Here is a 27,735-nt window from a genome sequence, read left to right on the forward strand (position 1 = left end):
TAAGCACTCACAGTGACTGAAAGTGATAAAAGTGCAAGAACACAGACAAATGTTGGGGGAAATTTACTTTGATATGGAAATAGTCAAGGGAAATACACTTGTAAAACATGCAAAATATCGTTAGTAAAAGGCAAGAAAAATATATGACAAAACAAAAAATAAATGGGCTGCAGCAGGAGGGGAGAATCCCACAAGCATGAACTTTTGCTTGTTGGGGAGAACAAAGAACAGCGGATATAAAGAATGGAGAGTTTGGAATCAGTGCTCAAAATGGGGGTGAAAAAGTGGTGGAATAGTTTCATTTCAGGTTAGGTCAAGCCTCAATTTAGCCTGTGGTCTATTTACCATCATGATAACTGTTTCCACTATTTACTAATAAGCTTGAATTAGGACATTCATAGCTTGGAATAATTAGTTATCCATCAATACGGAGAAAAGAACAGAGTTAATATAAATGAAGTCAAAACCACAGTGTTTTAAGCGGGTTTTGATGCTATTCCACTTCTTTTCAATGAAATGCAACAATGGAATAAGCACCATTTCCATCTTCTAGCGTTGCCCAGTCCAGAGCTAGAACACATTGTGCAGCTGGACAATGGAAAGTGCCTTCCTTAGAATCATAGGGTTGGAAGGGGCCTACAAGACCATCGAGTCCAACTCCCTGCTCAGTGCAGGAAGCCTGATTCCTAGGAGGTCTTCTATCCAAATACTAACCAGGGCTGACCCTGCTTAGCTTCCGAAATCAGATGAGATCAGAATGGGGACACTGTGCTCTCTCTCTGTCACAATGATGGCCATTTTGTATTCTAACCAGTACTCAGTGAAGTATGATGAGGTGCAATGCAGCTGGATGGCACTACAAAGAGAGGACACAGAGGTACTACAGAGTACAACAGGCACTTGGAGCTTCTCTACACCAGGGTTTTATCCCACAGTTTACCAGGGCTTCTGCTTCTGGATTCTTTGTGAGATTAAGATTGGCTCCTTTACACAGGCTAACATGGGCTGTTTTTCAGGGGGTTTCTTTCTCTGCAAGTTCTATATATTTCATTATACAGCCACAAGATGATGCTGTGGTATAGCACAGTTACAGAAGTTCATGCAGCCATTAAAGTGCTTCAGCACACTTCCAGAGAAAATGCCACACTTTCCCTTATCTTAAAAAAGCCACAATAAAGGTCATAAAGCACGGGAGAGGCCCTGGAGGTTGACAATGTTGTGTAAAGGACCTGCAAACTTCCATGACTGACTAATCACAAGCACACAATAAAAGCCTCATGTAGAGAAGCCCCAAGATGGACAGCTTTCTCTTCCACCAAGGCCTAAGTCGAGACTTGGGGCCTCAGTTTTTGCAGGAAGAGAAGCTGCCTCTGCAAGTGCCTACTTCTGCAGTGCTGCCTCCCAAACAGCATTAGCCTGGCTCAAGTACCTTTCTCAGTACTGCTGTAACCCTGCTGTGTAACATCCCAGCATGGTTAAACATCCATAGAAAAGAAGTGAGAAGTGGGATGGCATCCCACCCCTATCGTACTTCACCGTAAGCATTGGTTAGAATACAGAATGGCTGTCAATGTGGCAGATTAGCACACATTTCCTCTTGGTTTCCAGCAGCAGCCTGCCGCATTGCAGAAAGGAGGTACGGATGGATCCTTCCCTGGCCTGTTTGTATTGCATCTTTCATGGGGCTGGTTCAGACTTAAGAGGGAGGACTTACTGAGGGTCAATCTCGTAAACTAAACAATGGCTAAACAAAGTCATTGTTACCTAGCTTGAATTTTTCTGTTGGAAAAGAAAGGTGTAATATAAACATAATAATAAAATATTTCTAAAGTGATCTGGTCTTACAATTTTATTCTTATTTAAACAGTTAGGAAGAGCTTGATCTGCATCAGGTAGTTTCATTCATTAATTTGAAGCAAGGCCTTGTGTACAGTATTATTAGATGAAATACCATCTGTAGGTTGAAGTTAAGATTATATATAATTCACCTAATTTGGATGCAATTCTCATGACATTCATTTAAAAAAAACCCTCAAATAACAGAATAAGGTGCTTTGCTGTTGAAAGAAGCAGGATCAGCTCACCTATAATGACAACAGACACTGGAATCTGAGACACACATAGCACAAAGTGCAGGTAAGAAAACAAATGTTAGTTTTGCAACAGAATGCAGCTTATCAGGAACTACAAGACACTGCTTACCAGTCTGCAAAGTAAATGCATTTGCAGTCTGCTTAATGAAGCTATAAACACTTGTCTAATCACATTTTTGTGCTCATACAAGTGAGACACCTGCCCAAAAGGTAGATAAAGCAGTCTGAAGGGATACTTACTTCTCTTGATTGCTGCTTTAATGGATGACAGGGGGCCTTGGCTTGAAAAAGAATGGAGAAAACAAAGAACATCAGTCCCCATTGTCCAAAAGGACAAAGACAAAATGGCTCGCATTTATGTGGAATGACTAAAAATATAAAGCAACTGCCCATGACCACTACCTTTTAAATTATCCTTTTTGTAGCTAGGTGAAATCACATTTCTGTTCCTATAAAAGTTAGTCTCCAGCAGTTAACTATCCACCCACATTCTTATGAAAACAAGGACATTACAAAGTTGAAGCACTTGAAGTTTAACTGCCAATAAAAAAGTAGGGTTATTTGGTCTGTGTTTTATGTCAAAGTTCATATTTGGCCTTCTGGAGAAATATATCATGAGAATATGCTAACCCTGCATATATACAAATGGGACTAACAACCCCTTTAACGTGCTTTTTTAAAAACCAACAAAGATATTTCATCTCCTCTACATCACTCTTAGCGATTTTCCATTTGGGGGAACAAGAAAAACACTCATGCACCCAATCCTGTGTATGTTTACTTAGAAGTAAATCCTACTGAGTTCAATAGGACATATACCCAAGAGAGGCCACAGAGGATTGTATCCTAAAATTATTTCGTACAAGTAAGGAGAAACAGATTAATTTCTTTATGTCTGAGTATTTAAATACAGCTGCAATGTCTGTGACTTTCTCTTTGAGTAGTCCATTGGTATAAACAAAGCACAATTTTATCAAATCCCAAGTTGTAGTGTGTAAAGAAACAGGCTTGTGATTATTCACATTCCTGGACCCAATACAGACCACTTGGTAAGATTTTCTGTCATGCATGTGATTGATCACCTGTATTAAATAAAGTGTGGTTAATTTTTTCCTGCCATGGATTATAACGTATAGTAAAGGTTGGCTTTAAGAAGTAGTCAAGCTTTCCCATATTAACCACTTAGTAAATTGGCTGTCTATATTAATAATCTGTAGCAGCTTTACTCCAGCAGCAGGTGACAACAGCTGTTGAAAATATTCCCCTGAGTTCTCTATAAGCCCAAAGAGTGCAGGAAAACTTTTATCGACCTCTTTGAAATAATGCTGTTATCAGTATGAATTAAACTGTTAAGGCTGTGAAATTGTATTAACCTTCTAATTTGCTAAACAAAGAAGTAGTGACAAAATACTGCAGCAATGCATTGAGATTAAAGGAAAGGTCTTAACTACATTAGCAAAAAACTAGCCAATAACTAGGAGTGAAACTACGGAAATATGGAAGCCAGCCACACTTCTCTGTATTGCTACAGTTTATCACACTTTAGCACACACCTAAGAAGCAGGCAAAACACCCCACATTAGCCATGGGGTAAGTTGATCATCGCTCCTCATCCCTGGTCACCTCTTCAACTAAACATGCCCTCTAGGTGACTAAGCAAGTCACCCTCAGTGTGATAGAGCACATGCTTTGCATGCAGAAAGTCCCAGGTTCGATCCCTGGCTTGTCCAGGTAAAATGAGGGAAGATTCCTGCCTGAAACCCGCAAGAGCCACTGCCAGTCAATGTCGACAATACTGGGTTAGATGGACCATGGGTCTGACTCAGTATAAGGCAGCTTCCTATGTTCCTATGTACCCTGGCTTGGGGATGGGGATGAACTGTCTGTCTGTCTGTCTGTCTGTCATTTTCCCTTCTAAAGTTAAAATGCTACTGAAGTCAAGGCAGAACATACGGCTCCCTTTCTCCTTCTGCAATACCTCCATTTATTCCCTATACCCATGCCCTGATTTCTTCCGTAATCAGCATTCCATAATCTGAAATTCTGGGTTCAAAAAAGTAGGAAAAATGCTGAGAAATCATTCTCCAGATGAATCTTATCTCTTTCTGATAATCTTAACAAGTGGAATTCATTAGTTTATAGACATTTTTCCAGCTGCATTTCCATTTTCCATTTACTACTTCCTTCAAAAAGTCCTCATTCCCTTAATGGGAACTTTTAAAATAAGCTGTAAATGGAAAATGTAGAGTTTATGGCATCTGTAAAAATGAACTACGTAGAACTACACTTTCCAGTAATGGCCTACACTTTTATTTATTTTTTCCTATGAGATTGTCCCCCAGTTGGGTGTGGTGCTAAGTGAAATTCACTAAGATTTCCCTGATGAGCTGAGGCATGCAGACATTTTTTCTGGGACCAAAGATCACAGACTGACTAAATCTGCCTACGCAGAGCCATAGGATGATTACAGGAATAGTCCTACCCTTACAGGAAAATGTATATGCGGCCTAACAGCCCAGTCTTCAGACCTGATGCTCCAGGGAACCAGGGTTTCGAATAGAGCATATTGATTGCTGCTTCTCTGCAACAGCACAAAACAAGGCATTATGCTTTCAGTGCATGGGATGCTTTCTGTGCTAGCAATACACTCTTTACAACCCTACTCCATGCCAAAAAAAACTATTCCTGCAAAATATTATGGGTTATGATTTGTTTTGTTTTACAGTGACTTTGATAGCCGCTGCAAATCAGTAGTACATGATCAGTAGCACACCTGGATGTATTCCCAAAGCCTGCAGCAGGGTCAGGACACTGGCTTCATCTAACGATCATTTCTGGCCCTGGAAAATGATATAGCTGAACCTATTTCCAAATCTCTGCTAGCCTTCAGAATTGTGGATAACAAGGAACAATGGAATATGGCAGGAGTAAACAGACTCCAGTGGCATTCGCACATCACAGGAAGCTACCCTACGAATAAGTTATGCAGTGTGGGTTGTTTGCAGAACAACCCACAGTGCACCTGACAAATGATTCAATTCACTGTGGCTTGTTCTCCTGCTCCTTTCCCCTTAGTCCTCCAGCCAGTATCCCAGTGTCCTTTCTGGCAGAACCTGTCTTGTCTCCCCCTCATTGCTCCGACTGCTACCCCTTTTAATTGGCTGCTGCTGCTGCTGCTTCTAGCTGCAAAAATGCGCAATTGGGATTGTATATTTGGGGGGGCTCAGAAAATTGCGCAATTGCATTTGTAATTTTTAAAAATCTTATTTTTGTCAGTCTTTTGCAAGTGTGCTCTTAATAGCTATCTGATATGTGTAGTCTTGCCTGGTCAATTTCCTTGCATGTTTCAGCTATCAAAGGGAGCAGTGATGTGGAGTAGGTAACATACAAGGAAACTGACAAGGTGAGACTGCATATAGGCTAATTTGCACATAGTTGCCAGGGTCCAATTGCTGAGCTGTCAATTGAAAAGCACCAAAAATGGGGGGAAAGCAGCAAAAGTAGGTCCACCAAAAGATATCTGGGTTTGGACATCATGCTCCATAACCTATGAAGGAGACGATCATGGGTTGTTCAATAAAAATGGAAATGGTGAGTGTACTGCCCAGTCATCCTCGCTCAACCATGCTTTTAAACTGATGATGGGGCTGTCATTCATGTGAACCAATACCTCCTTCCAAACAGACTTAACGATCTTCTAAAAGCACAGATAGCCATGTTGATCCATTAGAAAAAAAATTATTAAGTAAGGCATTAAACAACCCATTGGTCCAGGTTGGACATCATGCTCACAATCTACGAACAAGCTGATCGTGGGTTGTGGTGTAAAAGCAGAAGGGCATGACAACCATGGTTTATTTAACTGATGGGTTGTTGTTATGTGCAGGCCAGGTCATTAAGTGATCATATGTAAAGAATTACAGGTATATTTCACTAGATAATGTGACAAGAAAGATTAATGTTGTCATCTCCACTTATTGGTTCACTAAGTGAGAGAAGTTGGATGACTATATGCAGCCTACAGGTTCAGCAGCATCATGCCTCTGAATATCAATTGCTAGGCAACAACAATGGGAGAGGACTATCGAGGACCCCTAGGATGATGGTCCTGGGGGATCTCAACTTCCATGCCGAGGCCGCTGTATCTGGGGAGGCTCAGGACTTCATGACCACCATGACAACCATGGGGCTGTCCCAACATGTCATCGGCCCAACGCATATAAAAGGACACACACTTGATCTGGTTTTCTCGACTGGGCAGGAGGATGGTGATCTGAAAGTGGAGGAATTAACATCTGTCCCTTTGTCATGGTCAGATCACTTCCTGCTGAGGTTTAGACTCCTGGCAGCCTTCCCCCTCTGCAAGGGCGGAGGACCTATTAAAATGGTCCACCCCCGGAGATTAATGGATTCTGATGGATTCCAGAGGGCTCTGGGGGATTTTCCTGCAGGTATGGCTGGTGCTCCTGTTGAAGCCCAGGTCGCTCTGCAGAATGCAGAAATGACTCAGGCAGTTGACACGATCGTGCCCAAGCGCCCTCTCCCTCTGAGCAGAGCCCGGCCAGCTCCTTGGTATACACCTGAGCTGAGGGCAATGAAGCAAGAGGGGAGATGGCTAGAATGCTGGTGGAGGAAAACTCGTGCTGAGTCTGATCGAACACAGGTAAGAGCCCACTATCAAGCCTACTCTGTGGCTCTGTGGCGGTGAGGGTGGCAAAGAGACAGTTCTTTTCCACCAGCAATGCATCTTCTCAGTGTCGTCCAGCGGAGATTTTCCGAGTGGTTTGCGGCCTGTTACATTCTGGGCCAGGGAGATAGACGGAGGAACCCTCGGTGGCACGCTGTGACGAGTTTACACGGCATTTTGAAGATAAAGTCGCTCAGATTCGTCATGAATTGGACACCACGATTAATGCAGTTCCATTGGTAGAGGCATTCAGAGCACTGTCTGGTCCAGTTTTATTGGATGAGTTTCAGTTACTGAGGCCTGAGGATGCGGACAAGGTGCTTGGCCAAGTCCGATCGACCACTTGTGTGCTTGACCTTGCCCTTCATGGCTTATTAAAGTAAACAAGGAGGGGATGTCTGGCTGGGTCCAGGAGGTTGTAAATTCCTCCTTGAGAGAGGGAGTGGTGCCTGCCGCTTTAAAAGAGGCGGTAATTAGACCACTCCTGAAAAAGCCTAACTCCTGAAAAAGCCTAACCTGGAACCAGAGGATGTTAACAATTATAGTCCAGTGGCCAACATCCCCTTCCTGGGCAAGGTGCTTGAGCGGGTGGTTGTAGGACAGCTCCAGGCACTGTTGAAAGAAACGGATTATCTAGATCCATTTCAATCGGGCTTCAGGCCTGGTTTTGGAACAGAAACTGCCTTGGTCGCCCTGTGGGATGACCTCTGCTGGGAGAGGGACAGGGGGAGTGCAACCTTGTTGATTCTTCTGGACCTCTCAGCGGCTTTCAATACCATCGACCATGGTATCCTTCTGGATAGGTTGTCTGGGTTAGGAGTTGGAGGCACTGCACTACAGTGGTTCCGCTCCTACTTGGATGGCCGATTCCAGAAGGTGGTGCTGGGGGATTATTGCTCTGTGCCATGGCAATTGTGCCATGGGGTTCCACAGGGCTCTATTTTATCCCCTATGCTGTTTAACATCTACATGAAACCGCTGGGGGAGGTTATCCGGAGGTATGGGCTGAGGTGCCATCAATATGCGGATGACACCCACGTCTACCTCTCTTTCTCATCAAAACCAGGTGAGGCAGTGGCTGTTCTGAATCAGGGCCTGGGCACGGTAATGGTCTGGATGAGGGCCAATAAACTGAAACTCAATCCAGACAAGATGGAAGTACTGTTAGCGGGTGGTTCGTCTGCCCGGCTAGGTGATATTCAACCTGTTCTGGAGGGGGTTGCACTCCCCCTAAAGGATCACGTTCGTAGTTTGGGGGTGCTCTTGGATCCCGAACTGTCACTTGAGGCACAGGTGAACTCAGTGGCACGGAGCACCTTTTATCAGCTTAGGCTGGTATACCAACTACGCCCTTATCTGGACAGAGATAGCCTAGCTACAGTTATCCATGCTCTGACAACTTTTCATCTGGATTACTGCAATGCATTATACATGGGTCTGCCTTTGAAAACGGTCCGGAAACTTCAGCAGGTCCAAAATAGGGCAGCAAGATTATTAACAGGGACTGGCCTGCTAGCTCATATTACACCAGTACTTTTTCAGCTGCACTGGCTGCCAGTCCATTTCTGGGCCCGATTCAAAGTGCTGGTATTAACATTTAAAGCCCTTAACGGCTTGGGGCCAGGTTATCTGAAGGATCGCCTCCTCCCATATGTACCTGCCCGGATCTTAAGAACATCGTCAGCGGCCCTCCACCGTGAGCCCCTGCCAAAGGAAGTGCAGCGGGTGGCTATTAGGAGGAGGGCTTTTTCTGCTGTGGCACCCCGGCTCTGGAATGAGCTCCCTAGTGAGGTTCGCCTGGCGCCTACATTGTATTCCTTTCGGTGCCAGGTGAAGGCCTTTTTATTTTCCCAGGCATTTTAGCTTTCTAAACTTTTAGCTTTGCTGTTTTAAAAATTTGTATTTTAAACTCCTGCACTGCTGCTAGGTTTTATTGTGGTTGTATTGTTATATTGTGGTTTTAATGTTCTATATATTTTAAATTGTTTTGTTGTGTGTTGTTTGGTTTTAATTTTTGTGAACCGTCCAGAGAGCTTCAGCTATTGGGCGGTATAGAAATGAAATAAATAAAATAAATATTGCGCTCATGTCCTCCTTGAAGCATCTGGTTGGTCCTGTGGGAAACAGGATGCTGGAGTTGGACTACATAGTTCTGACATTTAGACATTTTCTCAAGACCCATTTCTTCACACAGGCTTTCCCAGAACTGTGATCCAGCCAGCTGTGGTCTGTAGCACACAGTAGAGTATTCAGTTTTACACACTGAGTGACGCTTTATTGTGTTGTTTCATTGTCATATTTTATTGTTGTTTTGATGGCGTTATATTTTATGTTCACTGCTTTGATACCTCTGTGTAAAGCAGTATATAAATCTGAGTAGACAGACAGATATGCCTTTGCTCATCTTAGGTTCTCTGAACTGAGAGTTTTGCAGCACCATATTTAAGTCTTCCATTGAGAAAGGGATCTTCTTTATACTCGTTGCTTACCCACTAGCCTCTCCACCCCAGAAAACCTGCTTACCTTTCTTATCCACAGAAAAAGAGCTGCTATTGATGACTCTCCTTAGCCATTAAGAGAGAACAGAAAAGGCAACTCAAATTTACACCAAACAGCTCCTGTTCAGAAGGGAAACTTGAAGAGGAAACCTTTTGTGGGGAAAAAGGAGAAGGTGACTATGTCCTCTGGGCTCTACTATTGCTTTGAAAAGATTCCTTACCTGAGGCCCTGACACCAATGGTGAACAAGTGAACAAGTGAGACACAAATAATTCTGAGATGGAAGAATCAAATGTATCACTTCATAATAAAAGTGGCTGATTGCATTTTAGAATGCTCCTCTACCTAAAAATAAATAAAATTTTAAAATACCGACACATCTCACTGCAAGTACAAAACTAGCATAACAGGGAGCAGGCTGCACTAGAACCTGATGTGTTAAGTGGTCTGCTTTTTTCTTCCAGGGAGGCTTTTTAAAAAAAAATGTAGAAGATCTTCAAAAAGACTATCCCCACCTTTGGTTTCAAATGGTAGAGTCTACTCTACCACCTCAGGATTCTACCATATTGCGCTGCATATGTAGACCAAGACCTGAGATGCAGACAAAGAGATCTTTAACCCCCCACCTCCCTTGCCAATGACAACACATGTTCTGTCCTCATTCTTCCCTCGTGCACGTCAGCTGCTCACTCCCCAAAACACTGTCAAAACATCTGCTGGTTTCACTCTGTGACGGGGGTGGGGTGGGGTTAAACAGCCCTCTGACCGTGTTGGCTTGTGAAGGAGTGAGTCATTGGGTGGTTTTCTGGCCCTTCAGCTCTTGCTCAATTCAAACCATGACCCCAGTTAAACATTAGCTTGCTAGCCAGGGACATAAGCATTTTGCACTCTGTCCTCCACGGGGATGTTTCCACTGTATGCCAATATTTCTATGAGTGTGCATAATGATGCATTATTCTGCAATCTACCCAGATTAGTTTAGCTCTTAAACACCAGTTCTCACAGAAGCGTTGATTACTTTGGGTTTCAACATAATATTAAAAAGCTCATATAAATCACAAACCCTCACCCATTTCAACATTATGCAATAATAACAGTAATCAGTGGAATAACAGCTTTAAATTAAGACACCACATGTTACACACCAACATCACTACAAAAGCAAAGGATGCCTGGGCACGTCAACAGACACATCTCAGAAACAATAACACCATGTACAAATAATCATCGTCATAGCACAGCAGAAAAAATAAAACCTTTTTAATGATGAAGAGACCTTTGGCATCATAAAGCATTAATGGATTTATTATGGCATTAGCTTTTGTGGCCCAGAGCCTAACTCAAGGTTACCTATATCTATAGGCCTAACACTGGAAAATGAACAAATGATTTTTCCACCTTCTCTCTGAACTTAAGTCTTTAAAGAGCCACAGGCTCTGTTGTTTTTGCTGCAACTAGCTCCCCTCCTGGAATTTGTCTCTATAGATACTTTTAAGATAAAGAGGTCCTTACAAAAACAAATATATCTTTCTTCACAATAGCAGCTTGTTCTATGTAGTTGCTGAGTCAGTTGAGTTACACCCTTTATGACATTAGAAATGCAAACTTGCAAGAGTGGCCTTTGAAGAATATGCATTGCACATGCACTTGAAATTAGTATAATACAACCACACCTTCTCTAAACGTGCCTTTCCAGATGCAGCAGCATAGCTTGTAGAGCTGTACTAATGAAATGCCAAACTTTGCTACACTAGCTCTCTAGCTACATTTCTGAAAGGACGCCATGCCCCTGAAAGGAATCTTCACTGATGGGAAGAATGCCTCTAACAAAACCAAACACACACCCCTTAAATCCCAGCTTGAAATGCAGTCATCAAAACTGTCAATGTTGACTGTCTTTCCTTCACTTCCACATACAGCATGCAAAAGGCAGTCTGCAGGGCATCCAAAAAACTCAGGCTGAAGTGCTCCTGTGAAGAACAGGTGCACCAGTTTGCGGGGAGAGGGAATGGGAATTCCCATATTCCTTTTGACAATTCTTCCAAACTTCCTGCCTGAAGAAAACTACCATCTAACATAAATATTCCATGTTCCCATTTTGATGATGAATGCAAAAACAATGATGCAAATGATGCAAAAACATCTGAAGGAGGAATGATGAAGAATGCTAAATGATCAGAAACAAAAAAATGGCAAATTCAGATAAAAGAAGCCCAAACTGATTTCTAAGCCTGCTTCAACATTCTTGACAGCTGGGTTTTGTGCCCCCAACCCCTCATTTAGGCTACACAATTTCAGGATAAAAACAACAACATGTTCCCAGGATGTACCTGATATCCACCATTTTCATGCAAATGAAATGCCAAACTGTGTTAATTACGTAACAAAATGAGGTAACCTTCAGGCATCTAGGCTGCAATCCTATGGTTCCTGGAAGGGTGTCCCAGGGACCATAAGATTGTTAGGATCTCCCTCTCTGAGGGGCAGATCTCTGTCCTTTGGAGAAGGAGATCCGATCTTGTAAGTCTCCTTTGTGGGGCTGCAGAGAGGTCCACAGCTGGTGCTCTTCTGACATCAGAGCTCTGATCCAACAACCTCCTCCGATGGCAGAACTCTTGTCTGCAGGAACCAAAGCCTTCCTGTTCCCCTGACATGCCCCCTGAAAGCAGGTAAAACATGCTAGCCTTGGAATGAGCATAGAATGTTTCGTTCCCACTGAAATCAATAGGAGGGAAACATTTTTTAAACGCTCCCCAAAAAGGAAGAAAAAGGAAAAATGGCCCCACCCACCACCTTCTGCCCTGCCAAGTCTGGCAGGCATAGGAAAAGGCGGTTCCTTTACTTCAGGTTTTCCTTCTCATGCCCCATAGGATTGCTCTGTTCAAGTAATTTCAATAAAGCCTAGAAACTTGCCTGCAGTAAACAGCTTCCTAAAACATTAGTTGCAAGAGGGCTTCTATTCCGTGGTGTCAGGAGGTAATCAAATAATCTGACTTGGAAATTCTCTTCCCGTTTAGTTCCAATTTCTGCATTCCAAAGTTACAGCTCTCCATTCATTTTAATTAAGCTTTTCAGACAAAACAGCAGTTATTTGAATGTCATCTTGGCTAGATAATAATATACAGTACTGCATTATAAGATAACATACCAGGCAGGGAATCACATTCTTTTTTGTTCTGCAAAATAATGTGCATCTCTAATAATATGTTAGAAGCAAAATGGAAAGTGACTACAGTATTGTTTAGTGTGCCTTATTTTTTTTTAATGGAGCTGAATGTATTGAAAATTATTTCAAATAGCCCTTTCTGCATATTTCTTAACTCTCAATTATGTTTTTAAAAGAACATTAACAAGATTAGTGGGTGCAAAGATTAAGCCTGCATTTATTTATTTTTAATTTATTTTCATAAATTATGTAGCATTCCACAGGGTAGAGTTAAAACAGTGCTTTCAGAAACTACCCCTTTCCATATCTTCCAAAACATAAAGTTTTTAAAGATTCTTTAAAAGAACTGAAGTTAAAAACAAAAGAAGACAAACAGATTTGAGTCCCAAGCTTCTAAAGTGGTTATTAAAAAAAAAGGCTTTAGATAAACTAGTTGTAGTTTCTTTACAATTGTATTACTCAAACTGAAGCTCAATAGTAGAGACCATGCTATTTCAGATAGCAGGATATGAAAAACTGTCTAACTGAAGCTATACAGAGATATTGATCAATACCACAGGTGGGTAATTTATAAAATTCAGGTACACACACACACTATTTCCCAAGATTCTGTAACATACTACGCATGCCTAAGGAACAAAATTCTGAGCAGGTCTATGGGCAAGCTTGATTCTCAAATGCTAGTGTCACTCTGGCACAAGGTTCAGCTCCCATAGTAATTGTGTTTCTGCCTGAATCCCTTTACTTTCTTTCATAGAAGTGAAATGAATGGTATAGGAAAAAGCAAAGTTCTTCATTGAAGGACACTGCTATGATGAGAGCAAAGGGTCTATTATGAGACCTTTTATAACAGTGGAAGTCTTGCCCTTGCATAACCAAGGGGGTATTATTTGCTCCAGGCATTCTTGCAATATGTGAGTTCTTGCTTGCACGTATCCCATGTATCATAATGATGGGCAGGTTGCTAGTTTTATTTTTATTTTTCTAATTTACTTTAAATCAAAAGACACTTAGGCCTTAAGATAGTGGAGAGACTCTTGAAAACACGAATTTTAAAAATTCAGTACCCTGAAGGCAAAGAATGGGTCTCATAAATTACGTATTGTTTAGTCTTCTGATTTCTAATCCATCTCATGATCTTTAGTAACATAATCAGGATACAATACCACATGTCCTAGTCATCCTAAACAAGTTGGACAGTGGTCAAGCGCATTTATTATTTTTGTGCATTAGCATATACAAACTTAGCCTCAAGGCTCTAGCCCAGGGGTTGGAAATTCTGGGTGGTCTGGGGGCCAATTTCCAGACCCTGGACTCTCACCTGCCCTGCCCACAGCAGCAAAAAAATCTTCCAAATTGCCATAAAAAAAGATGAGGGTATCAGTTGATAGAAGAATTCTACATTAATACAATAGGCAAAGAATCACAGTACTTTTAAAAACCTTCAAGTTTCTTTTCAAATGACATAATAATGGCTTTATTGCATTTAGATTCAGGTCTGCTCCTATATTTGCACTTCTTGTCTGAAACCTAGATTTAAGTTTTGTTTCAGCATTGTGTTTGTTTTCATCCCTTCCTAATGCATTATATGGAGAATTTATCCTATATACTAATAGCAGACTCATTCTCCAAGCCTGAATCTTTCCAAAGCCAAAATGTTACCATCCGTGTAGAAGAGGGAGTTATCAGCAACTTTTTAGGAAACCAAGGCTGCTGTCTAGTTGCTTGCCTGTTTTCGATACTCAATTATATATTTGTAAACAAATATTAAAAAATACATGGCCTTCAGTAATCTTTCAACCCTGTAGTGCTGTCCCAGAACCTCTCAGGGGAGGGTGTAACAATAGGATACACCACCACAGTGATTATATTCTGAAAGTCACACTTGGTAAACGATAGGGTTCCACCCTCTCCCCGATGCTATTTAACATCTATGTTAAGCCGCTGGGCGCTATCATCAGGAGGTTTGGGGTGCGGTGTCCTCAATATGCGGATGACACACAGCTCTACCTCTCATTCAAATCTTCACCAGGGTTTGCTGTAGAATCCCTGTCCAAATGTCTGGAGACGGTGAGTGGCTGGATGGGGAGGAATAAGCTGAGGCTGAACCCTGACAAGACCGAGGTACTTTTGGTGGGAGACAAGAGGAGGCTGGGGGATGTTGACCTGGTGTTGAATGGGGTATGGCTACCCTTGAAAGACCAGGTCCGCAGCCTGGGGGTCATTTTGGACTCCCAGCTGTCCATGGAGGCTCAGGTGTCAGTGGTGAGCCGGACAACGCTGTACCAACTCCATCTGATACGGCAGCTGCGCCCCTACCTTCCCGACCATCTGCTCCCATCGGTAGTACATGCCCTGGTCTCCTCTCGTCTAGACTACTGTAATGCGCTCTATGTGAGGTTACCCTTGTAGATGGTTCGGAAGCTGCAGCTGGTACAGAATGCGGCGGCTCGCCTGATTAAAGGTGGCCACTGGCGTGATCACATCACTCTGGTGCTGAATGAGTTGCACTGGTTACCAGTTGTTTTCCAGGCCAAATTCAAGGTGTTGATTTTGACCTTTAAAATCCTATATGGTTCCAGCCCAGCCTATCTTAAGGAGCGCCTCCAGCAGCACCAGACAGGCCGCTTAACAAGATCAGCCTCGGATGGCCTTCTCTCTGTCCCATCAGCCAGGACAGCTAGACTGGTGGGGACGAGGGAGAGGGCCTTTTCTGTGGTGGCCCCCACTCTGTGGAACTCCCTCCCTAGGGAACTCCGTCATGCCCCCTCTTTAATGAGCTTCCGCCACACATTAAAAATGTGGTTGTTCAGGCAGGCATTTGGGGTAGGTTAGGGTATTTTTAGAAATATGATGTTTTAATGTAGAATTTTATTGTTTTGAAACTGTTGTAATGCTGTACATCGCCCAGAGTGGCCGGGTGACTGGCCAGATGGGCGATTAAGAAATTAATTAATTAATTATATTGTTGTAAAACAATGGCATTGTTGCCTGCTGTGTGCTAGACTGTAACTCCTGCTGTCAGGAGAGGCTGATGTGGCTGGCAGGGGAAGAAGGCATCCCTTGGGTTGATTGACAACATGATCCAGCTGTGCTTGACTCTGGGGGAAGGCTGGCCCAGAAGCTGGGCTAATCGAGACCTGAACCTACAGTCAAGGAAGCTGGGCCACCCTGCAGGGCAGGTGAGCTGTTTCTTACCATCGCCCTGGATTGTCTGCCTGCTGTGTGCTGGACTGTTACTCCTGCTATCTGGGAGCAGCTAGCATACCTGACAAGAGGAGAAAGCCTCCCCGCAGCTGACTGAGAATGCGAGATAGCTATGCTGGACCCTGGAGAAAGGCCTTTACCTGCCCAGCCAGAAGTGGGGCAGCAACAAACCCAAAAGAGATCACCCCTTTGGGGGGAGCTGCTTCTGGGGGATGCAAGGGCCACCCCCTAACATCTTGGCCAATTTGGTTATTTATTTATTTTATTAATTTACAATATTTATATACTGCTCCGCATCAAAAGATTTCAGGGCGGTGAACAACAAAGACAAAAGAATGAAACACGACATTAAAATAATTAAAACATTTTAAAAGAAACAAATTCTGAATTTAATAAGCTGTGGGTAGTAACTCAAGGAAGGCCTCTGAAATAACGATGTCTTCAGAAAGCAGCGAAAGCAGCACAACGTTGGTGCCTGCCTGACCTCCAAAGGCAGGGAGTTCCACGGGAAGGGAGCCACCACACTGAAGGTCCTTTTCCTGGTGGACTCCAGCCAAGCCATGGGGCCATGTTGACTCCAGCGGGGCCATGTTTAGAATCTTTGGTGGGGGATTGATTCCCTTCTCAGGGCCTGATTATGTGCCTGGGAGGGAGGATGTGGGGCCAAGTGGGGGGATCAGCCTCAATCAATGTAGTGACGGATAAAGGGAGATATGACATTGGGAGGAGAGCTCACCAGGTAAGGGGAATGTAGCCCAGACAGTTAATGACTGTGCCATGTTCTGGTCCTCCCCACATCTGCAGGTTTGGTGGTTGCCCTATCACCCTGCCCTTGGGTCTCTGGTTGCTGCTTTTAAATGCCAGATCGGTCCATAAAAAGACCTCCCTTGTCCATGATTTAACAGTGGATGAGGTGGCTGATCTGGCATGCATAACCAAGACCTGGGTGGGTGAACAAGGAGAAATTTGTCTCTCCCAGTTGTGCTGACTGGGGTACTTGGTTCAGCATCAGGGCAGACTTGAGAGTTGCGGGGGGGGGGTTGCCATTGTCTATAAGAATTCTCTCTCTTTCTCTAGGCTCTCTGTCCATCTGACTACTAGTCTGGAGTACTTGCATCTTGTGTTGGGCCAGCAGGACAGACTGGGGATTCTGCTGGTGTACTGCCCACTCCGCTACCCAGCAGTCTCCCAAACTGGGCTGACAGAGGTGATCTCGGATGTGATGCTGAGGTCCCCAAGGCTGTTGGTTTGGGGAGACATCAACATTCATGAAAAGGCACCTTGCCTGGGGCGGCTCAGGATTTCATGGCCTCCATGACAACCATAGGACTATCCCACCATGTCATGATCCCAACACATGTAGCAAGGCACACTCTAGACTTGTTTTTTTCAGCCGGTCATGGGGATCATGATCTAAACGTGGAGGACTTTGCATTGGTCCCTTTGTCATGGTCAGATCACCTCCTGTTGCGATTTAGACCGACGGTGGCTTTTCCCCTCTGCAAGGGTGGGGAACCTCTTAAGATGGTCTGCCCCCAGAAGCTAATGGTTCCAGATAGTTTCCAGAATGCTCTAGGAAGTTTTCCTGTCAATATGGCTGGCACCCCGTGAAACTCTGGTTAATTTGCAAAATGCAGATATGACCATATGCAGAATGCAGTTGACGTGATTGTTCCTGAGTTCCCTCTCTGCAGCAGAGCTCGTATGGCTCTATGGTATGTCCCGGAGCTGAGAGCAAGATGGCTTCAGTGCAGATTAAGAAAAACTCCAAGTGGATAAAATTGAACACTGGTGTGCCTACAGTCACATACATTCAGGGGTAGAGAAGGCGGCAAAGAAACAACATCTCACTGCTTCTACCAAATTATTTATGTACTGCCCAGTGGAGCTTTTCAGGGTCATCCAGGGCCTGTTACGTGGTGGCCCTAAGGACACTGTGGATCCATCCAAAGCCCACTGTAATACATTTGCTAGGCACTTCCAGGACAAAATCTCTTGCATCCACCAGAATACTGGATATCCACTCAGGTGTTACAGCAGGTGAATCAGGTGAGGTACCCAGAGCAGCCTTGCCCAGTTTTCTCGGATGAGTTTCAGTTGGTACAGATTGAGGACATTGACAAGGTGTGGCAGCCAGATTAATAACTGGGACCAGGAGGTCTGAACATATAACACCAATTCTGGCCAGATTTCATTGCCTGCCTGTGTGTTTCAGAGCCCAATTCAAGGTGCTGGTTTTAACATATAAAGCCTTGCATCACTTGGGACCACGATACCTGATGGAGCACCTCTCCTAACATGAACCTGCCCAGACACTACAATCAACATCTGAGGCCTTCTTCTGAGTGCCTCCTCTGAGGGAGGCTTGGAGGGTGGCAACAAAGGAGAGGATCTTCTCAGTGGTGGCCCCCCAATTCCAGAACAAGCTCCCCACTGAGGTCTGCCTGGTGCCAACGCTGTCATCTTTTTGGCACCAGGTTAAGGCTGTCCTATACTCCCAGGCATTTAACAGGAGTAGATAACAGGGCATTTATGTCAACTGTCTTTATCAAGTCCATTATCTTATTGAAGTTGTTTTAGCTGTTTAAATTGTTTCAAATTTTGTATGTTAAAATGTTTATACTATGTTCTTATTGTCTTGTATTTGTGGTTTGTCATTTTTTGTGAACAGCATAGACAGCTTCAGCTATTGGGCAGTATACAAACGAAACGAAACGAAATAATAAATAAATATTTTTTCAGCTGACAACTGCAGAGGAAAGTGTGAAAAAACTTTCCACAGTACTCCTCCTTGCCAAACAGGTTGCCCATCCCTAGCTTGGCTGTTCTCACTCTACGGCTTGTTCTTTGATCCTGACAAACCTTTCACTGGGGCAAAACAGTTGTCCAGTCAACAATAGAAACCTGGCAGGGAATTAAGGCAGGCAAGTTTGGGTTGTCCCCAATGGTGTCAATCGTCCAATGGAATAGCATCCATCAGAGAAATGGATTCCCCCTCCCCCTGCAACCTCATGTGCCCTCCTCCCCCAAACCTCCTACAGAGATTTGGCAGATCCTCTGGAGGAGATGTTTGGGAGTGTGGGGAGGTTGCAAGGGTGAGCAGAGGAAAGGAAAGTTGTGTTGCCTGGGCTGAAGTCTGCTAGTACAACATTGGATGTCACCTGTGTATGGAATTCCTCAAAGCATTGGGATTTTTTCCTTTTACTTGCGGCACACTGGTGATAGTATTAAATCAAACATTCGCGATCATCAACAGAAGAGCTGGAATACTGCCCAGAGCTTCTCCCCTTAAGAGATGTTTGTTACTGACTTGAAGAGAAAATAAGTCATATAGCTTACTGTAACTAATGATAGCAAAAAAACCAAGAGGATTTAACCAAAAACAAAAAATCAAGTATGTGAACAATCTGAACCCAGAATTGCTAGCAAAACTGGTAAGACAATTTTGTGACTTTCCTTGTACACAGCTGACCCATTAACCCTTGTACTACTAAGCATTTATCACTGTGAATAGTATGCATGTCACATTCAGAACCTAGTGGATTGCCATGGCTCAGAACAGAAACAAATCCCCACCCTAGGTCAGACTGGTTATTTAGGAAACCCGTTTTTTGCTCTTTGGCTTTTTTTAGCCTAGCATTATAGATTGTCCCCTTCATGGATCACTGCCTTGTTGTGGCGAAGGGGCCTGCATAACTCAGTGAAGCCATAAGCTATGCCGTGCAGGGCCAACCCAAGACGGACAGGTCATGGCAGAGAGTTCTGACAAAATGTGGTCCACTGGAGAAGAAAATGGCAACCCACTCCAGTACTCTTGCCAAGAAAACCCCATGGAACGTATCACAAGGCTAAAAGATATGACACCGGAAGATGAGACCCTCAGGTTGGAAGGTGTCCAATTTACTACTGGGGAAGAGCAGAGGGTATTTCCAAGTAGCGCCAGAAAGAGTGAAGCGGCTGGGCAAAAGCCGAAAGGACACTCAGCTGTGGATGTGTCTGGTGGTGAAAAGAAACTCTGATGCTGTAAAGAACAATATTGTTTAGGAACCTGGAATGTAAGACCAATGAATCAAGGGAAACTGGAGGAGGTCAAACATGAGAGGGGAAGATTGAACATTGACATCTTGGGAATCAGCGAACTAAAATGGACAAGCATGGCCGAATTTAATTCAGGTGACCATTGTATCTACTACTGTGGGCAAGAATCCCTTAAAAGAAATGGAGTAGCACTCATAGTCAATAAAAGGGTGGGAAAAGCAGTACTGGGGTACAATCTGAAAAACGATAGAATGATCTCAGTATGAATCCAAGGCAAACCATTCAACATCACAGTGATTCAAGTCTATGCCCCAACCACTGAGGCCGGAGAAGCTGAGGTTGATCGGTTCTATGAAGACCTACAACACCTTCTAGAACTAACACCAAAAAAAGATGTCCTCTTCATCATAGGGGATTGGAATGCTAAAGTAGGAAGTCAAGAAATCACCGGGATAACAGGCAAGCATGGCCTTGGTGTACAAAATGAGGCAGGACAAAGACTAATAGAGGTTTGCCAAGAGAACACGCTGATCATAGCAAACACACTTTTCCAACAGCACAACAGGCAACTCTACACATGGACATCACCAGATGGTCAATATCGAAATCAGATTGATTATGTCCTTTGCAGCCAAAGATGGAGAAGCTCCATACAGTCAGTAAGAACAAGACCTGGAGCTGACTGTGGCTCAGATCATGAGCTGCTTCTTGCAAAATTTCGGCTTAAATTGAAGGACGTAGGAAAAACCACTAAACCATTCAGATATGACCTAAATCATATCCCTTATGAATATACAGTGGAGGTGAGGAATAGATTTCAGGGATTAGACCTGACAGACAGAGTGCCTGAGGAACTATGGACGGAGGTCCGTAACATTGTTCAGGAGGCAGCAACTCAATCCATCCCAAAGAAAAAGAAATGCAAGAAAGCAAAGTGGCTGTCTGATGAGGCTTTACAAGTAGCTCACGAAAGAAGGGAAGCGAAGGGGAAGATATATCCAACTGAATGCAGAGTTCCAGAGAATAGCAAGAAGAGACAAGAAGGCCTTCTTAAATGAACAGTGCAAAGAAATCGAGGAAAACAACAGAATGGGAAAGACTAGAGACCTTTTCAAGAAAATCGGAGATCTCAAGGGAACGTTTTGTGCAAAGACGGACATGATAAGGGATAAAGAAGGCAGGGACCTAATAGAAGCAGATGAGATTAAGAAGAGGTGGAAAGAATAAACAGAAGAACTATACAGGAAAGATCTGAATGTCCCTGATAGCCATGATAGTGCGGTCACTGAATTTGAGCTGGACATCCTCGAGAGTGAAGTCAAGTGGGCCTTAGGAAGCATTACTAACAACAAAGCCAGCGGAGATGACAGTCTTCCAGCTGAGCTATTTAAAATCCTAAACGATGATGCTGTTAAAGTGCTGCACTCAATATGCCAACAAATTTGGGACACTCAACAGTGGCCGCAAGACTGGAAAAGGTCAGTTTACATTCCAATTCCAAAGAAGGGCAATGCCAAAGAGTGTTCAAACTACCGTACAATTGCGCTCATTTCAAATGCCAGCAAGGTTATGCTCAAAATCCTACAAGCTAGGCTTCAGCAGTATGTGAACTGAGAACTACCGGAAGTACAAGCTGGGTTTCGAAGAGGCAGATGAAGTAGAGATCAAATCGCCAACATTCGCTGTATCATGGAGAAAGCAAGAGAATGCCAGAAAAACGTCTATTTCTGCTTCATTGACTACGCGAAAGCCTTTGATTGTGTGGATCACAACAAACTGTGGCAAATTCTGAAAGAGATGGGAGTACCAGACCACCTTACCGTCTCCTGAGAAACCTGTATGAGAAGCAACAGTAAGAACCGGACATGGAACAACCGATTGGTTCAAAATTGGGAAAAGAGTACGACAAGGCTGCATATTGTCACCCTGCTTATTTAACTTATATGCAGAGTACATCATGAGAAACGCCTGGCTGGATGAATTACAGGTTGGAATTAAGATTGCCGGGAGAATTATCAACAACCTCAGATATGCAGACGATACCACCCTAATGGCAGAAAGCAAAGAAGATCTAAAGAGTCTCTTGTTGAGGATGAAAGTGGAGAGTGCAAAAGCTGGTTTGAAACTCAACAGTAACAAAATGAAGATCATGGCATATGGCCCCATCACTTCCTGGCATATAGAAGGGGAAGAAATGAAAGCAGTGACAGATTTTATTTTCTTGGGCTCCAAGATCACTGCAGACGGTGAGTGTAGCCATGAAATTAAAAGATGCTTGTTCCTTGGGAGGAAACCTATGGCAAACCTAGACAGCATAGTAAGAAGCAGAGACAGCACCTTGCCGACAAAGGTCCATATAATCAAAGCTATGGTTTTCCCAGTAGTAATCTATGGCTGTGAGAGCTGGACTATAAGGAAGGCTGAGCGCCGAAGGATCAATGCTTTCGAACTGTGGTGCTGGAGAAGACTCTTATGAGTCCCCTGGACTGCAAGAAGGTCAAATCAGTCCATCCTAAAGGAAATCAACCTTGACTGCTCATTGGAAGGACAGATACTGAAGCTGAAGCTGAAATATTTTGGCCACCTAATGCGAAGAGAAAACGCCCTGGAAAAGACCCCGATGCTGGGAAAGATTGAAGGCAAAAGGAGAAGGGGATGGCAGAGGATGAGATGGCTAGATAGCATCACCGATACAATGAATATGAAACTGAGCACACTCCAGGAGAGAGCAGAGGACAGGAAGGCCTGGTGTGCTATGGTTTATGGGGTCATGAAGAGTCGGACACGACTTAACGACTGAACAACAACAACCATTATAGATTGTATTTTGGTTCTTTTACTTGAACACTTTGAATCTACTAGGCTCTCTAGCGTGGGGTACTGTGCTTATTCCGCTTTTCTCATAGTGGCATATTATAAATCTGTATGTTTTGGATTAATCTCCATAAAATAGGGAATACATATAGAACCACATTCCTAAGGATGAGAGGGATGCAGACAATACAAAGCAGGAAGCAGAGCAGACTAGGGTGTCTGCTTACGCGTTGTCAAAAAATATGAATTGCATCACGAAAAGAGGACAAAAGAGGACACCAATTTGCATAACACTTGCATATGCAAATTTATATGTATAGGTGCAAATTTAGAAATAATAACTATAATTTAAATAGGCTTTGGTTCTCCCTCCTTGTAGTTCTTTGACTTTGAGGACAACTTCAAATAGAGGACTGTCCTCTGCCAGATCCCCAAAATAGAGGATCGACCTCTGTAAAACAGGACATGTGGCCACCCTAGAGCAGATACAGATTTCTTAGCTGCTTCTAGCATTCCCTCTTATTCTTGTCACTTGCATGAAGGCAGAGGCAGTTCAGGGGACATAATTTGGGTGCAGGGCAAATCTACCTGTATCAGATACTTTGTGTCACAAACATACAGAAAGCTGGAATATCGTTTATTATTACCCCATTAGAAGAAACTTTAAATTATGAAAGGATCTTAATATACAAAATGCCTTTCTTGCTTTGTGATTGAATTTAGTGTTGCGATGGCTCATAACACTGAAAATCAATATTTACAGACTAGGTGCACTTTTCACTGTTACATTTAAATAGAAGAAGTGATTTCAGCTATAAAATTAAATTAAAAGTTTGGTCAACAGTTATTAACACTGTGCACATTTTAAAGCCTTTTGTTTTTGCCATACTATGAAGGAAAATTAAAATGAGAGCAAGAAGTGGAAAGAGAACACATCTGGACTCGATGAAACATTTTGCCTATTAGGAAAAATAAAAGGGTCCAATGTGTTGGTCTGTATTCCCTTTAATTACCAGACCAGATCTAAAATGCAAAACTGAGTTCGTATTTTAAGTGCCAGATTTCGCACTTCCTGCACAAAAATCACAAAATAAGAATGGGAACAAAGATCTCACCCTGATGAGCGATGGTCAGGTTTGTTTCTTTCAGAACGATCTGGAAGAGAAAAGACATACCACAAGTGTTAATTTCATTTAGTATCCTTCAAGTACCACCATCACACATTTTACACTAATATATTTTCTTTAAAAGCTAGGTTTTGCTTGTCCCCTTTAAAGAGTACTTCTCCATCTTTACAGTGTTTACTTTTTAAGCTTAACAAATATTCTTTTGAAAAAGCAACAGACTTTTGTTTTGCAAAGAAAGTGAGAGCACAGCGGAAAAGAAAACCACTGGATTAGTCAGCACATAAAAATCATTCCATGAATCACAGCTGGCAGACTCTAGGAAAGGATGGGAGAAGCTGCAGACATTCTGGCAAACACAGTCTGTATTTCTGCTCTGCATTAACTCTTAGGCTCCTTTGGACTTGCAGACATCAAAGTATTGCCATATTCTTAAATACATCTTTATTCAGGGAATTATCAGTAGACTTTTTCAGTTTTTCTAACAAGATGACAGACACCTATGGCGTAGTTAAATTGTATAAGACAAGATAATTTGCACTTTTGGCGCTTCTGTAGTTATACTGTTCTAGAAAGCATTTTTGCCTTTTAGAAATCCAAACAATGAATGCATTGTATACGTTATCAAAGGAGGAGTGGTTCACTTCATCATGACTGATTTATTTTTTTTCCAAATTTAGTGTGATAGGTTTTCACAGGAAATTTGGGAAGAAACAGTTCTAACTATGAAAGCCCACAAAGATTATTAGACTATTACAAAATATTCTATTGTAACAGATTTATTAGTTGGATCCCTCTTAGTTGACAAAGAATTATCTATTTCTTTGTACATACAAGAATTTGAATCAATTCTTGATACAAGAATTTACAAACAATTATCTATTTACAAAGAATTTACAAAGAATTATCTATTTTCAATAATTATATTTCCATTAACCCCATGGGGATTCTTCCTAACTTTTCAATTTATATACACATATAGTATTTTATGTATATGCAATATAAATAAATACATTTCAATCAGCAGCCTTTTTCTGTATCAGAAACCATCTCCCTAAAAGTGATTTCTAACTTATGAAACTCTGAACCATAAAATGTCTCTCATTTCATTTCAGAAACCACAACACAAAGTTTTAAAATATTTTTACATTCAAGACCTTGCATTAATATGAACTTTGACATTATACCCACAGACATGACTCACAAGCAGAATATATTTATCTACGCTGCTCCTTTTAGTACGCAGATGTAATGTCATCGTCTCCAGTTCTGCTGTAGTTTTCCATTTTTATTTGGTCCTTCTATTTTTCTAGACAAAATTATTATTTACCACCCAGCAACCATTGTCAGTTATAAATGCCAGTGTCACATCTATAACACAGCAATACAATACTTTATTTTTATTTCTGCTGCGCTTTGCACTGTGTTTAATCAAACAAAGTGCAAAGCACAGTTCATTGCTATTGAACAACAATGTAACTTCTCAAGCTACTGTCATAAAAAGTTTCTCAGACACACAGGAAAAAGCTTTCTCTTTCATCCTCACGCTTCCAACCATAGCAATCACTTTACCTGAGGCTACAGAGGATCAGACAGACATTTCTTTTCAGATTGTTTTCCATTTCATGCTGGAATTAAAATTTCTTGGCTATTCACACAGACATGTAACTGCAACTAACCAAGAGGATTTTCCAAGTTGTACGACATAAGAAGTGAGAAGGAGAAATCACAGAACATGTAAACAGCATCCGAGAACTTCCCTCCAAGGCCTGTTTCTGATTGGCAGCTGCATTGCAGCCAGTCTCAGAACTGGAATGCTGTCATTCAGGAAGTGAATGTTATTCCTTTTTCCCTTTCATTCTTTGTTTAAACAGGAAATGGTTCAGATGGACTTGCACAATTTACTGATTAAAACAGGCGTAGGAATAGCATCCAACACACAACAGTGTCAAAACTCTTTTAAAGAAAAAAAAGTAACTAAAAAAAATTATCCCATAAATAAAAAGGGTTTCATAACGTAAATATTCTCATTCAGGGCAATGCATACAAATTATACTTAACTTTGTAGCAAGAAAGAAGAGTCTCAATTTTAAAAAAGATTCACTCATTCGAATTTCCAGTTATGAACAGGATAACAACTCTGTGAAATTCAAGTATTATAGCTATACTTGTCTTGCAACTTGCCACCAATAGATAAAGACGGGGGCTTGAAGGCACATAAAAATGTTAGACTCACACCCAGGAATTTGAAATATTTTCCAGCTCTGGAATACAAATATAGTTCTTTGACGAAGAAGTGCAGTAGTGGCTAACATTTTTGGCAAGTGTACTAGAAGTCAAGTCCAAATCATGAGATAGTGACACTATAGTATGCACAATATAATACATACGCAGCCCTCCGCCCTGTGCCTTGGGGTAGTAGGAGCAGACAGCTCTACAGTACTAAGAAGCCAGGCAAAAGTGAAGGCCCAGGGCCAGTGTTAGGGGTGGGAGTGCTAGGTGCTCGCACTGGGCACCCAGCTGAAGGGGCTGCCAAGCTGAGCTCAGTGACTCCATGTTTGTTGAGTGTCTTTTTCGGGGGTGTAGTACTCTGGGGTCACACCGGTGCTTTGCTCCTGCACTTTTATTGGAGCCAGCTCCCAGCAGGGTCGCAGTCTGCTGCTGCTGCTCTGGGGCGGACGCGGCGGGAGGAGGAGGGAGCAGAGGAAGGGTGTGCAGGCGACTACCTACCACGTAGAGCCAGCCAGACAAAGGGGGCGAGAAAGGGAGCCTGAGGGAGCTCTGCAGCCTCCTCTCGGCACTCCCTATTCTCCTCCTCAGCTCTGGGCTTCTCTGCCTTCCACCCCCTGAGCAGCCACCACACCTCACAACTTGACCATCCCCAGCCAGCCCCTCAGCTTCCTGACCTTTCCCCACCCTGCTGCCCATCCTTACTCTGTGCCTGCACACCCAGCGCTGCCCTCGTCATCCTGCAGCACCAGCCACCAGTTCAGAGCTGCTGCTGCTGCTGGCCATGGCAGGAGCGGCAGGGGGGCGTTGCCGCCACCACTGTCTGTTGCTCGTGTTTATGCGTGAGGTTTGCTGTGTGTGGGAGAGGGATTCTACTGGGTTTGATGTGCAGACGTTAGCAGGGGATCATGTTTTAGCACCATGCAATGAAAAGTTTTCACCTGCTGTTTGTTTGCACATCAAGTTTGTCCTTTAAAGAACAGGAGGGGGCCTGGGGTTGGATTCAACCCCTCTGGTTGACAGCGGGATCCTAGGTTTGTTAACTCAGAAATAAGTGCCAATGTGTTCAGTGGAGTTTATGTTGGAGGGACTGGGGCTATGAGTCACTCAGCCTGAACTTGAAGGGTTAATATGAGTAAGGTGGGAGGGAATGAAAGCCCTCTTCTGCCTTTTCCTTGTCTCCTCCCTTTACTTTCCTATCTTCTTCCTTCTTCCTCCTGAAAGTGATGTTGACCTCAGCCAGCTTACCTTGAGATGTAAGTTTGTTATATATCCAGTAAAAGTCTGCTCCTAACCCACCACTCGAGTGTGTTTTGTCTACATGTGTGGCTACTGACAGGGGGCTGATTTGGACTTCAGTTTACTCCCCTAGTGAGTGTAGTTATGCTTGTAGCCTTGTAGGGCAATCCTACTTGTCTATTCAGACGTAAGTACCATTATGTTCAATGGGATTTGCTCCCAAATAAATGTGTATAGAATTGCAACCTTAAAGAAGTTGTGGGTCACCATGGACTAAGTTCCATTTATTTTAATGGGGCATTGCTTCTCACCTAGTTGCAATGGCTCTTCATAATAATAATTAATAAACTATGATTATATTATTATTATTATGCTTCTTGAATTAAAAAGGACTAACCTTTTTAGTCCACACTGCAGGCATTCAAGATGAAACTCAGTGGTCTTATAGGCCCCTTCCAACCCTACTATTCTATGATTCTATGATTTGTTGTTGTTCAGTCGTTAAGTCGTGTCCGACTCTTCGTGACCCCATGGACCATAGCATGCCAAGCCTTCCTGACCTCCGCTCTCTCCCTGAGGGTGCTCAAGTTCATATTCATTGCATCGGTGATGCTATTTAGCCATCTCATCCTCTGCCGTC

At 42.9% G+C, this 27,735-nt stretch overlaps 1 protein-coding gene across 4 annotated transcripts in view; it reads right to left on the minus strand.

The window, feature by feature from the left end:
- SH3D19 (SH3 domain containing 19) overlaps positions 1–27,735 on the minus strand; it is a 115,658-nt gene that overhangs the window by 54,231 nt on the left and 33,692 nt on the right. For all 4 annotated transcript variants that reach the window (XM_084856251.1, XM_084856248.1, XM_084856250.1 and 1 more), the window contains 2 exons: positions 23,619–23,658; positions 2,334–2,374 (listed from right to left, as the gene is read on the minus strand). Coding sequence is in view for 2 of the 4 variants with exons in the window: in XM_084856248.1 (XP_084712374.1) it covers positions 2,334–2,374; positions 23,619–23,658 (81 nt within the window). In the remaining 2 variants the exon portion in view is untranslated. The remainder of the gene's footprint in view (positions 1–2,333; positions 2,375–23,618; positions 23,659–27,735) is intronic.

Source organism: Heloderma suspectum, chromosome 5 (genome assembly GCF_057233095.1).
Source record: "Heloderma suspectum isolate Gila_16-S chromosome 5, 16-S_ref, whole genome shotgun sequence".
Classification (NCBI taxonomy): Eukaryota; Metazoa; Chordata; class Lepidosauria; order Squamata; family Helodermatidae; genus Heloderma; species Heloderma suspectum.